The sequence below is a fragment of the Phlebotomus papatasi genome, chromosome 2 (genome assembly GCF_024763615.1).
Source record: "Phlebotomus papatasi isolate M1 chromosome 2, Ppap_2.1, whole genome shotgun sequence".
NCBI lineage: Eukaryota > Metazoa > Arthropoda > Insecta > Diptera > Psychodidae > Phlebotomus > Phlebotomus papatasi.
The window spans coordinates 56176216-56188097 of NC_077223.1; the positions used below are offsets into that span (position 1 = coordinate 56176216).

General features: G+C 34.2%; 1 protein-coding gene across 1 annotated transcript; it reads left to right on the top strand.

Annotated features, from left to right (window-relative positions):
* Nucleotides 1-1555: 1555 nt before the first annotated feature.
* Nucleotides 1556-11877, top strand: LOC129801775 (cyclin-dependent kinase-like 2). Its single transcript, XM_055847090.1, has 5 exons — nucleotides 1556-2120; nucleotides 8519-8712; nucleotides 8777-10006; nucleotides 10084-10719; nucleotides 11733-11877. The coding sequence occupies exons 2-5, from the start codon at nucleotides 8545-8547 to the stop codon at nucleotides 11772-11774; spliced, it is 2076 nt and encodes a 691-aa protein (XP_055703065.1). The 5' UTR covers nucleotides 1556-2120; nucleotides 8519-8544; the 3' UTR covers nucleotides 11775-11877.
* The last annotated feature ends 5 nt before the right edge of the window (nucleotides 11878-11882 follow it).

An 11882-nucleotide genomic window follows, 5' to 3' on the forward strand; every position in this document is an offset into this window, starting at 1 on the left:
ATGTTTTGCACGGTCCCAAGCTTCATAATGACTAATTTTTCCAGTTTTTCTATACGACTCATTGCACCTATATTTTAAAATCTATAGGAGAAGGTGTCCTGGTTTTTTTTTAAATATACTGAGGAGTCACATTTATTCAGAAACATAGGAAAAATTTAGTCATTATATAGCTTGGGACCATGCAAAGCATGGGCACTTTCCACTAGTTATACTGATGAAATGGATAAAATAGATATTTTCGCGGTTAGATAGGGAGCTCTGGAAACGTTCAAATTTTCTTAAACATCGCGCAATTGTATGTGGTCACCTTCATAGTTTTTAAAATAATAAGAAAAACTGAAAGATATTATGCATTTTATTAATTTGACAGAAACATGTAAGGTAAAGTGCCCTCGAGTGCCTCGATTCAAATATTGACCGGTGGTCAATATTTGAATGTTTGATGGTGAATTTCTGTAAAATTGTCAGTGATTCGTATTTATTTATGGAAAAATTGACCTATTAATGTCAGATCATATGCCAAATATTAGTGCAAATATAAATAAATTGAATAAATAACTCTACACTCTTAGAAAAAATTAGTTCGTACAAGCTCATATGCAGTTATTAGAACTATAAAATATAGTAAATATAGACCCAACTATATATTTAGTTTGGGTAACTAAATGAAATAGTTGACCACAGTTAGTTAAAGTATCCTTTTCATTTAGTTATCACAACTAAATCAAAATAGTAATGGGTACTATAACATATTAGTCCCAATTACTAAATAAATGGGGTTGATACCCATCTTATTGGCTGTAATAACTATATCATATTAGTTGTGGTTACTATATAGCATTCATTGTGATGCATATTTCTTATTAGTTGCTTAAAAAACGAAAGAGCTTCAACGCATTACTAAAATAAAAACCACTCTTTACTATTGGAAAAGTAGTCATAACTTTATGAAAATATAGGCCCATCTATTTACATTGGTTGTGAGAACTAAAAGGAATTAGTGACCAATATTAGTTGGGATAATGATTTCATTTAATTAACACAAGCAAATATAATTGTATGAAAGCATTATGAAATAATTGCCGCAACACATCCACGTAAATATTGTCTTATATTCTAACTACTAATAAATTTATTATGAGTATAACGTTTTAAGAATATAAGAACTATTTTAAATAGATTTGATAATAATCGCCCGAACAACTAATTTTCATTAGTAATCACGTCTAAACTTTTCTAAGAGTATACTGGCCGAATTGAGGAACCTATCGACTTGAGGGCACTTTACCTTATTGTGTTGGTTATAATTCTATTTCAAGAACAAAACGAAAAATTTCACATCATGTGAAAATTTCATTTCGGGCGAAAAATTACTCATCTCGCGAAAATTTCATTTCTGGCGAAAAGAATGACGTCTCGTGAAAAATTTCATATCTCGCGAAAATTTAATTTTTCACGAAAACTTTCACATCTCGCGAAAAATTTCATATCACGTGAAAATGTCATTTCTGGCGGAAAATTTTATATCTCATAAAAAAATCATGTAAAGAATCTCAGCTACCATAAGCTCATCTGGGCTTATCACTGTTTTTTTTTATTTGCAATCATTTATTCGAATTAGCAGACACTCCATTTTCTAAGGGGAAGATTCAGTTCCACCGTTCCACCCTATAATACCATAAAAATAATTCAAGGTGTAGTCTTAATTTTGAAAAAATAATTTCAGTGATTCCAATTCCAATCCTTGCGCATATCGTCATTGAAGAAAAAGTCAAAGAGGTTTCCTATAAGAGTGCTTGGTTATATTTAAAGGCACACACAAATTTCGTTTTATTTTTCGTATTGCGTATCCATGGCAATTCAACAAACCTCCAACGTGTGCCACTTGCCAAAACTCAAAGTTCTTTCCTGCACACGCCTCAGGAGGGAGTCAGTTCCAACAAACTATTCTTCCGTGACTGTTTGTGGTTTTCAAAGGAGCGCTTTTAAATCCAAATCCAAAGGACAAATTTTAGAAAAAAAGGTGAAGTTTATAGGAATAAGTTTCAGTGATAATATTCAAGGAAGTAAAAAGCAGAATTAAGGATTAAATCTCTTTGTAGATATCACAGAATTTGAGAGTAAGTATCCTAACATTGTTACGCAATTATTTTATGCTTAGTATATGATCGATTTGTCTCAAGGTTGTAATATTCTTGCACAATTTTCATACTTCTTTTTCGAAATACAACGCTATCTTCTATGTAGAATTTTTTGCAGATTGACTACATTGTTGAGTTTCTGTCAATCCTCTATTATGTCACTGCTTTGATGATACCATTTTTCATATAGAAACCCTATCAATAAGAATGCTCTGTTCGTTTTCTTAGAACATCATAATGCAAGAAGTTTATTATCATCAAACACATTTAACTTACATTATTCAGCAATCGATTTCACAAAATATACATGACGAAAAAAACATCCAGCGCAACCACTTTCAAAGCATAATTTTCTTTAATGTTTTTTTGGCATCTATTTTCGTTTAAATTAATGGAAATAAGAATTGACATTATTTTTTCGTTATATTTTTATACACAATATGTATTCCGTGCGTCAAAATATTTAGGTGATTTATTGAATTTAATATTCGTGTTTTTTTCGCTCTCCCTTTTTGATGAACATGCCAGACAGAATGTACATGGGAATATTATTTGTTAAAATAATCAATGAATTATAGATAGGATTTGCTCGTTAAAAGAAACCGTTCGAGGTTGAATGTTTGATAATATGTTAGTATTCGTGTAACATACACATAATGCACATTTCTAGTCAAATTAATATTATTTTGGGTTGAAAGGGGTGTATCCAGCGTTGCGGAATAGTCGAGTTCATCATAACTTAGATGCCAAATTGTAAAGTGGTTTCGCATTATTTTTATCTCTATAAAGCATTTATTTTTATCTTATCATCTCATGAGGAAAGATTATTTGGTTCGTATAGATAAGGGCCTTTTTCATATCAGTTGGTGGTATTTCATTATTACTATTACAATTTAATTAATTTTTCTTTTAAATAATATTTAAAATCACGCAAATATTATTCTTTTCAATTTTGTCTTGTGGTGGAAGCCAAAAGATAAACTATATTAAGTTTTAAAAATATAAATTCAGTTCCAAAAACATGTAGGGGATTGTAAATATGGCTCGCACAGAGTGAACCTTCAAACGATGTGAATTTTCTCTTCGTTTGCAAACAGCTGACTTATCATTTCTCATCTCGTCTCATAAGCTTAATAATTATTTTATAGCTAAAAACAGACGAACTAGCTCTTTGTAAATAACGAGAATATTTGCGTTGTTTGAAGGTACACTCTGTGCGAACCATGCTAACATTCCCCTAGCTAGAGGCCGTTTCCTTGCAATAAATGTAGTAACTTTCTTAATACAAATTTTATGAAACATTGTAAAACACTTCAATTTTCCGCAAAAAGGAAAATTTTGTCACCATGCATTTTTCGCATTTTTCCAACCACCCGGGGTACCACCAAACACTTTCTGGGGCACCAGTAAACACCTCTTTTTCTCATCTATTGAAGTTATTTTGGGAATTCACCACAACTCTTAATTATAAAGAAGGTATTGAAAATGTATATAATTATCAATAAAACACTGCAAAATTTAGAATGAGCAAAAAACTAAAACACTGCACACCGAACATATTTTTCAAGGGATTTTTCATCATTTTGACAACAATCGACTACTGACTGGAAAGCAGCGCTACTAAAATAGTAGCAACAATTTTACCTAAAGTTCGAATTAGTTCTGTTTTGTAATGGATTTTAAATTCTTTTAAAAAATGTGAAATTAATTTCTTTAATAAATTCATAAATATTATTCCAAAACATGTAGGAAAGTACTGGTGTAATGAAATTTTACTTAACTTGTTTTATTATCGTTTTCCAGGTAGATATATAAATGACTAAAATTATCAAAATCTCATAATTTTACGAGAAATTAATTTTATTTCTAAATTACGTGAACTATGTTGAAAATTCTTTTGCTGGACAAGCATATCCCTATGATTTCATATAGGTCTCGTCCTCTGAGATGTAATACCTATATTTAAAAAATCTCAATGTTTGGTGGTACCCCTGTTTGGTGGTGCCCCAGTTTTCCCTAACTAAATTGTGACCAATTTAACTATTGAAAAAAAAAAACGCACGAATATCTACCTACTGATTGCCATTTATCACTCTGACCTTTTTATTGTTGATGTTGCCTTTTCATGATTTAATGCTTAAGTAAATTCTGTCGAGTCAGGCAATTTTGATCCGAAAAATCACTCGATTTCTTGAGCCACCAGGACCTTGACCACAAACTTGAAACGAGCGCAAGTGTTTCTCAATAAAATTTTCAAAAAATTCAAGAATAAATAAATTGTTTGGTGGTCTCTGCTGTCATATTGATAGGCTTGCATGCTAAAGTTTGTTGAAAAGGTCTTTGGTAAATCTTAATATTGACCAGGAATGAAAGCTCTCTTTTATAGTTGAAAAAGTTCCCTCGCGAAAATAACACGCAATTTAGCGGCAAAAAGTTTGCCTGATGGAAGGAGAACAAACAATGTTGGAGTTGTATTTTGGGACTCGAGTAAAACATTTAAAATAATCAACACATTCTGCACGCTTTAACTTTGACACAGTTTTAGAAGCAAAAATTACTTTTACTTCTTCATCTATTTCTTACCATCTCTTATTTTTGTTGTTTCAATAAAACATGTAAAATGAATAGACTTTTGTGGTGTAAGCAAACCATTAATAAACGGGAATACGTAGAAAATTCTGTGAAAGAATAATTTCTCTGTTGATATTTTAATTGTCCTGGGAAATCTTCAAGTCAATAACCTGTAGCATGGTAGGAATACATTACAATTTATGCCACAGAATAGGAGAAAAATAATCAATATGTGTCGAGTGATAGAATAATATGTATACTTAAAGAATTTTGTTTTGTTGATTCAACAATTTTGTCATTAAGCTACATTGTGATAGTATAAAATAACGTAAAATAATAACTCCTAACTGGAACAAAAAGGTGCAACTATTCTTTTTTGCCTAAAAATAGGATAAAAAAAATCCAGTACAGTCGAGTTCCTCAAATTTGAACGACGGTTGAATTCAAAATGTGAAATTTGAGGTTATATGAAGAAAGTTTTGCGTGGAATCTGAATTAGAAACATTTTTCTCTAATATTTCCTCAATATTATCGTATTATATTAGCTTCCGCAACAAATTCCATTTCTTTAACAATAAATTACATTGATATATTCACATATTACATCGAAAGGTCTCGACTACAGCTACTTAAAGAAAAAGTATCGTTTAGTTTTCGAAATATGCGACATTGATTAATCTCCTCTCGATTTTTCGATTAATCAGACCTTCGATTAAATCGGATGAAGTTAGCGTGTCAAAAGGGTTGTAGTACGTTACGAGAGGTTTTGAAAATTAGAACCGGAGATATGGCCACTTGAAAATTCAATTTTTGATCCCTTATAGCCCTGGTAAATTTTGGTATTGATCGAAAGCTCTAAGGTCCAGCTATAACATACTAAAATTCGAGCCCGATCGATGGCATAAGGGCTGAGTTATTGAGAGAATAAAATTTGGGTGTGTTCCGAAATGGCAGAAGGAGGGCGTGGGGGGTGGATCTGACATCACATACTTTTCGCCGCCCATCGACATTTAACCTCTGCCGAAAACCGCTTGTCGATATCTCTTTCCGTTCTCTCTCCAGAAGTAGTTATACGACAGACAGATGGACGGACGAAAATTTTTGGAGATATGATATTCGTGAAATGAGTGTCAAAACGTGTAAATACAAAAATTTAGGCCGGATCTGATAAGCTCGGATTTTACCTGTGACCACAAAATCTTAGATTGTAAAAATACACCGAATCAGATTCTATTTGGATTTTCCAAGGTTAGATGTAAGACGTTTCACGGAGTTTGTTTATCGGTTTCATTTTTATTGTTGATTTTTCGGTCAATGAAAAATATCTCGTCTTTAAAGAGTTAATAAAATATCTGTCAAATGTTATGATTAAGTCATGAATACTCTTATGGCTCAAATGAGTTTTCAAGACATGCTTACTAATATTTCTCAAAGACGTAGATTTGTAATTTTCAAATATTTTCTCAGGTAGTTTTAAAATATACATAAGAAATAATAAATAAATCATATCAATAAAAAAGCATGATGTTCGACTCTATTCAGACCCAGGGCACATAGCGCCCCTGACCTTATAAAATTGGAATTTTATTATTTTAGTGGTTAATATGCTTATGTGAAATGTATATATGAAAAACGAAATGTAAAATACATATTGGCAAAATTCGACATTTCCACAATACGAAATTTGAAATACAAACATGTAAAATATGAAGTTTCCAAATACCGTGGGCTTTGTACGTTTAACATAATTTTCATTTACAAAATTTTTTGAAATAGAAGCAATTTTTTCGAATGAAAAACAGATATATATTATTCAATCGGTCATCATTCTACATATAATAAAAAAAAAACTATTGTAGGGAACAAGAATAAAAGAAAGCTCCCCATTTTGTGAAGACCTTAATAATCAGTCATTGTCAGTGGAAGGACATAAAATATGCAAGAGCGACATGAATGGAGAAAAGTTAGTAGACGAAAATAAAACACAATTTTACACGGATATAAATATCTACCTATATATAGAATATATAAAGCAATTTTATTATTGAGGAGACTCTGTCTAAAAATCGATATTAGAAAAAAGATTGCTGTATGTAAATATCTGTGGAAGATGTATTTCAATTTGAATGAAAAATTTTACATGGAAATGTTATAGTTCTGCAGCAGAGTGGAATTTTTATACAATAAAAGCTAGTGATAAGCCTACTTACTAGGGGTATGTAGGCATGGTTCGCACAGAGTGAACCTTCAAACAACGCAAATTTTCTCATTGTTTGCAAAGAGTTAGTTCGTCATTTCTTAGCCATAAGATAAATAATCATCATGCTCATGAAACGATATATGAGAAATGGTAAGTCAGCTCTTTGCAAACACAGAGAAAATTCGCATTGTTTGAAGGTTCACTCTGTGCGAACCATGCCTACATTCCCCTACGTGCCGCTGTTTTCCAATTACACACCTCTAATGAGCTGGCGTCCTGGTCCACGCCGTCGTCAGTCCATCGGAAGCTGGGTTGGCCTCGTCTCCTCGAAGTAGAAGGCCAAAAATCCGTCGTAGGATCCTTCTCTCGAACGCGGCTAAGAGTTCGCAATTCTGTTTGCTGAGGACCCACGTCTCAGACGAATACGTGAGGACTGGCAGGATCATAGTCCTATACAGCAATAGCTTAGTCCTTATGCTTAAGGTTCTAGACCGGAAAACTCTTGATAGACTGAAACAGGCCTGTTCTGGTCTGTTGTTGATTTGCCTGGTGTGAAACCACATTGGTATTGTCCAATAATGGTCTGAGCGAATGGGGCTATTCGACCAAGTAGAATAGAGGAGAATATCTTATAGGCGGTACTCAACAACGTAATATCCCTATAGTGGCTACAGTTTGTTATATCTCTTTTCTTATGTATAAAACGGATAATGTCAATTTTCCATTCGTCTGGCATTATCTCTTCGTCCCATACACGGAGCACTAGTTGATGAACAACTCGGTTTTATCATGCGCCTCCATGTTGGCACAGCTCCGCTGCAATTCCGCACTCCTGGCGCTCTGTTTTGTTTAAGCCGACGGAATGCTGTTTCGACCTCGTCCATACTACGTAGCTCTAGTATGGTATCAACACCTTGAGCATTGCTGACTTCCAACTCATCATTATTGAGCTGTCCGTTGAGAAGTTCATCAAATTACTCCACCCATCCATGGCATCCAGGATGCCATTCTGATCGGAAATCAGATTCCCTTGCTTGTCCTTACAGGATAAAGTTCGTGGCGTATATGACTTCATATCCCGGACTTGTTGGTAAAACTTCCGCGCTTGCTGCGGCTGCGCTCTGCATTCCTCACTCAACCACACTGTGCAGTTTCTTCTCCTGTTTTCTGAGCTCTCGTAAGACTCTACACGTGCCCGCGTTTTTTGTGAACTAAGCATGGCTCGGTATGCTGCGTTCTTACGTTTAGTCGCCATTTTGCATTCATCATCGATCCAGTCGTTCCGATCCTTCTTTCGACTGTGACCAAGAATAGTGGTGGCCTTTCCAATAACGTATGTTTTGATATGTTGCCACATATCGTTGATTGGCATCCTGTCTCCAGATGCGGTGCATGGTGCATTTTATATTACGTTTTATCAGAGTGAAAACATCTTTTTTCTGACATTTAGGTGCTTGCACCGGGCGGGACTTAAATTCTCAACTTTGGGAGTCGAGTCAGAGATCTCATCCGCCCAATACCAAATAAATATACTATTCTGAGTTTATTTTCGATGTTCCATTTAAGTTAGAGGGCACTTATTTAATTTTCATATTGCTTTGTATAGGTATTACATCTAATGATACAGCAGTGATGGAGAAGTATGACGTTATTTCGGTCGTTGGCGAAGGTAGCTATGGACTCGTCATGCGATGTCGACATCGTGAATCTGGCCAGTATGTCGCTATTAAAAAATTTTTGGAGACAGAAGATGATCCAACTGTAAGGAAAATGGCAATGAGAGAAATTAGAATGTTGAAGGTACATTTAGTCGTTAATTTATATACAAAACCAGTTCTAAATATATATTTTTTCGCAATTCCAGAGACTTCGTCATGAAAATTTAGTGAATATGATTGAAGTTTTTCGCCGTAAAAAGAGATTTTTTCTTGTCTTTGAATACCTTGAACACACCGTTCTTGAAGAACTTGAAGCTAGATCTGGAGGATTAGGCTTCGTCACAGCTCGCAAATATATTTATCAAGTTCTCAGAGCTCTCGATTTTATCCATTCTAATGATGTCATCCACAGAGATATTAAGCCTGAAAATGTTTTAGTTTCCCGACTGGGTATAGTTAAGCTATGCGATTTTGGTTTTGCTCGAACCTACACGGAAAATGAAACGTTTACGGATTATGTGGCCACGAGATGGTACAGATCTCCCGAGTTGTTAGTGGGTGATCCGCGATACGGAAAGGAGGTAGACATTTGGGCAACAGGTTGTCTCTATGCCGAAATGATGACTGGGGAACCTCTGTTTCCTGGAGAAAGCGATGTTGATCAGCTCTTCCAAATTATTAGGGTATTGGGCAAAGTTAATGCTCGACATCAGATTCTGATCACCAGGAATACATTATTTAAGGGCATGAAGCAGGAGCAGGATACTAATCTTAATAGCATTTTTCCAGACTGGAATAGAGATAGTCTGAATTTCTTAGAACAATGCCTACAGATGGATACGATGATACGTCCAGATACCAGGAAGCTCCTCAAGCACGATTTATTTACTAAGGATGACTTTTTGGACCAATTTTTACCAGAGCTTAAGGTTAAACTGAGTCAAGAAGCTCAACTCAATCCTCTCCTAAAGAGAATCCAGAGTGTAGGTAATTCGGGTAAGAAGTCCTTACCCGATGAAGCAAAAAACCAACAATCAGATCGTACAACTAGAGAAACCAAAATAAATTCCAATACATCGAAAGATCGTCTTGGACAAATTGGGTTATCCTTTTTGACAACCAATCAAATCTTAGGTCATACACCCAACAAAATCTCCGTGGATGTTCCACCTCTTAAATCTGAAGATCACAATAACTTTACATCATTGAATTCCTATAAAAATTACTTCAGTAATCAACATTACAAGCTATTGTCACAGTTCAAATCTAATAGTATTAACAACAATAATATAACCAAGGATGTGGTTTTCTCGAAGAACGAGAGAATCCTATCAGCACAGAAGGACAAGCAGACTTTTTCTACAAATATGGAAGTTAACGTTCCAAGTTCTCCAGTTCAGTTCCAATCACTTCAAATGGAAAGTTTGTCAAATGATGTAAGGGATTGATAAAATCAAGAAAAATTGTCTGTATATTTAATTTTGCAATATATATATATATATTTTTTCTCTAGGCCAATCATCCCGTGAAGAAAGATCGTGGTTCATTTGGGGATGAGCTTCCATTGCAAAAACCAATCAACCAAGTTCTTTCAACAGACATAAATGGTCTAGCCATTTCTGGCAGCATTCCACAGTATTTTTCCAACAAACGGCATACAAATCTTATGAGTAGCTTTCAGACAGCCCAGAGGAGTACAACGAATTCAGTGATGTCAAAACAGAGTCCCATTCCTGTTCAACTTACCGTCAACAGGCCTAATTTAGTTAAGAGGGATCGAGGAATGTTACTAGATGTTGTATCAAATACTTTAGGAATTGGTCAGCAAGACACGATAAAGAATGAGACCAGTCCGAGAATTCTTCTTGGTCCTCCTTGGCTTACGGGAAAAGACTCTAAAATAATAACACAAATTGGAAAGAAAGGTGGAGGTTTAACGGATTGGAAAAGTATAAGTCACAACAACAAGTTGCAGGTTTCCGGATCACATATTTTAGACTACAATTCCAGTTCAGCAAATACTGGTACTGATCTCGTCTTGCCGAATTGCCCAGGAGCCTCAACGAGTCCCTATAAGGGTTCTAAGAAAAAATTAACACCAATGACTGGGATTCAGATTCCGGGAGAGAACACGATATTTCCCACCCCGGTAAGTGTGATGAAGGTAGTTTTACAAGATTACATTATATCACTACTTTAAATTATTACAAAAACGATAGGGAAGACTGGAGCAAAAAGTAACAAAACGGGTATTTTATTTTTTTACAAGCTACTCGAGCGCCTCAAAAATTTCTAATTAGCGCAGTTTTATAGGAAATTTACCGCTCTACAACTTTGTGAAAGTAATTTTCCTCTATTTTGTAAGGAAATACATTTATCGAGCCAATTTTTAAAAGGTAATTTTGTGACCATTCTCAAAAATGCTGGGACAAATAGTACCAGACATTGGATATTATCATATTTTGATTCGCTTCATTACAGGCTTCCGTAAATTTGAAAAAAGACCTAGAAAACATATTTTTATAGAAAATTTATTCATCTACACCTTTGTAAAACACCATTTTCTCTGCGAGAAAAGTGGGAAAACGAGAAAAGCGCTTTTCAAACTATTTTAGAGAAAAACACACAAAAGACTGCAAATCGTTTGACCAATGCAAACAACAAGCGGCGAGACATGATAATGACGTTTCCTTTCGCCGTGAGACATCAGAAATTGCTTCGCTTTTTTGTTACTTTTTACCCCAAATGGCCATTTCTAATAAAAGGATTTCTGGAGAAAAGAACTTTTGTGAAATTCTAAAATAGATAGCGGATTCATATTCAAAAAACCCAAATTATATAGAAAATATTCACCAGTGCATCAATTTTGGAAAATAAGTAGTTAATAATTGTTATCTTCTGGAAGGAAAATATTTTAAAAATAGGGCTAAAAATTTCGATATTTTTTATTTTTCTAAATTCCTTGTTCGAATTCTAAGAAACTTACAGACATTGAAGAAGGTCTATAGAGGCTATCTATAGAAAAAAATTTAAGCCGCTACCTTTTTTAACTTGGAAGATATTGAATTTTGAAATTTTCGATTTGTGACTTTTTGCCGCAGTCTCCCCTAAAGATAATGTGAATTAATTCTATTTGATGTTTTTTTTTTCTCTTCATTTTAGCGAAATTTTTCTCCGTCCTCGGATCAAAAAAATAACACTTGAAATTAGGCCAAAAGCCGTACCATCTAGAACCTCTTTACCAACGCTCAAATAAAAGCTGAATAATTTTAATTTTAATGTTAAATAAACTTTTTTTAACTGAAAATACAG

What these genes read in the sequence shown, in the direction of transcription:
- LOC129801775 (XM_055847090.1), top strand. Translation starts at nt 8,545, where the DNA reads ATGGAGAAGTATGACGTTATTTCGGTCGTTGGCGAAGGTAGCTATGGA. An exon ending in GAGAAATTAGAATGTTGAAG is followed by an intron (nt 8,713 to 8,776) that starts GTACATTTAGTC and finishes TCGCAATTCCAG; the next exon opens with AGACTTCGTCATGAAAATTT. An exon ending in TGGAAAGTTTGTCAAATGAT is followed by an intron (nt 10,007 to 10,083) that starts GTAAGGGATTGA and finishes TTTTTTCTCTAG; the next exon opens with GCCAATCATCCCGTGAAGAA.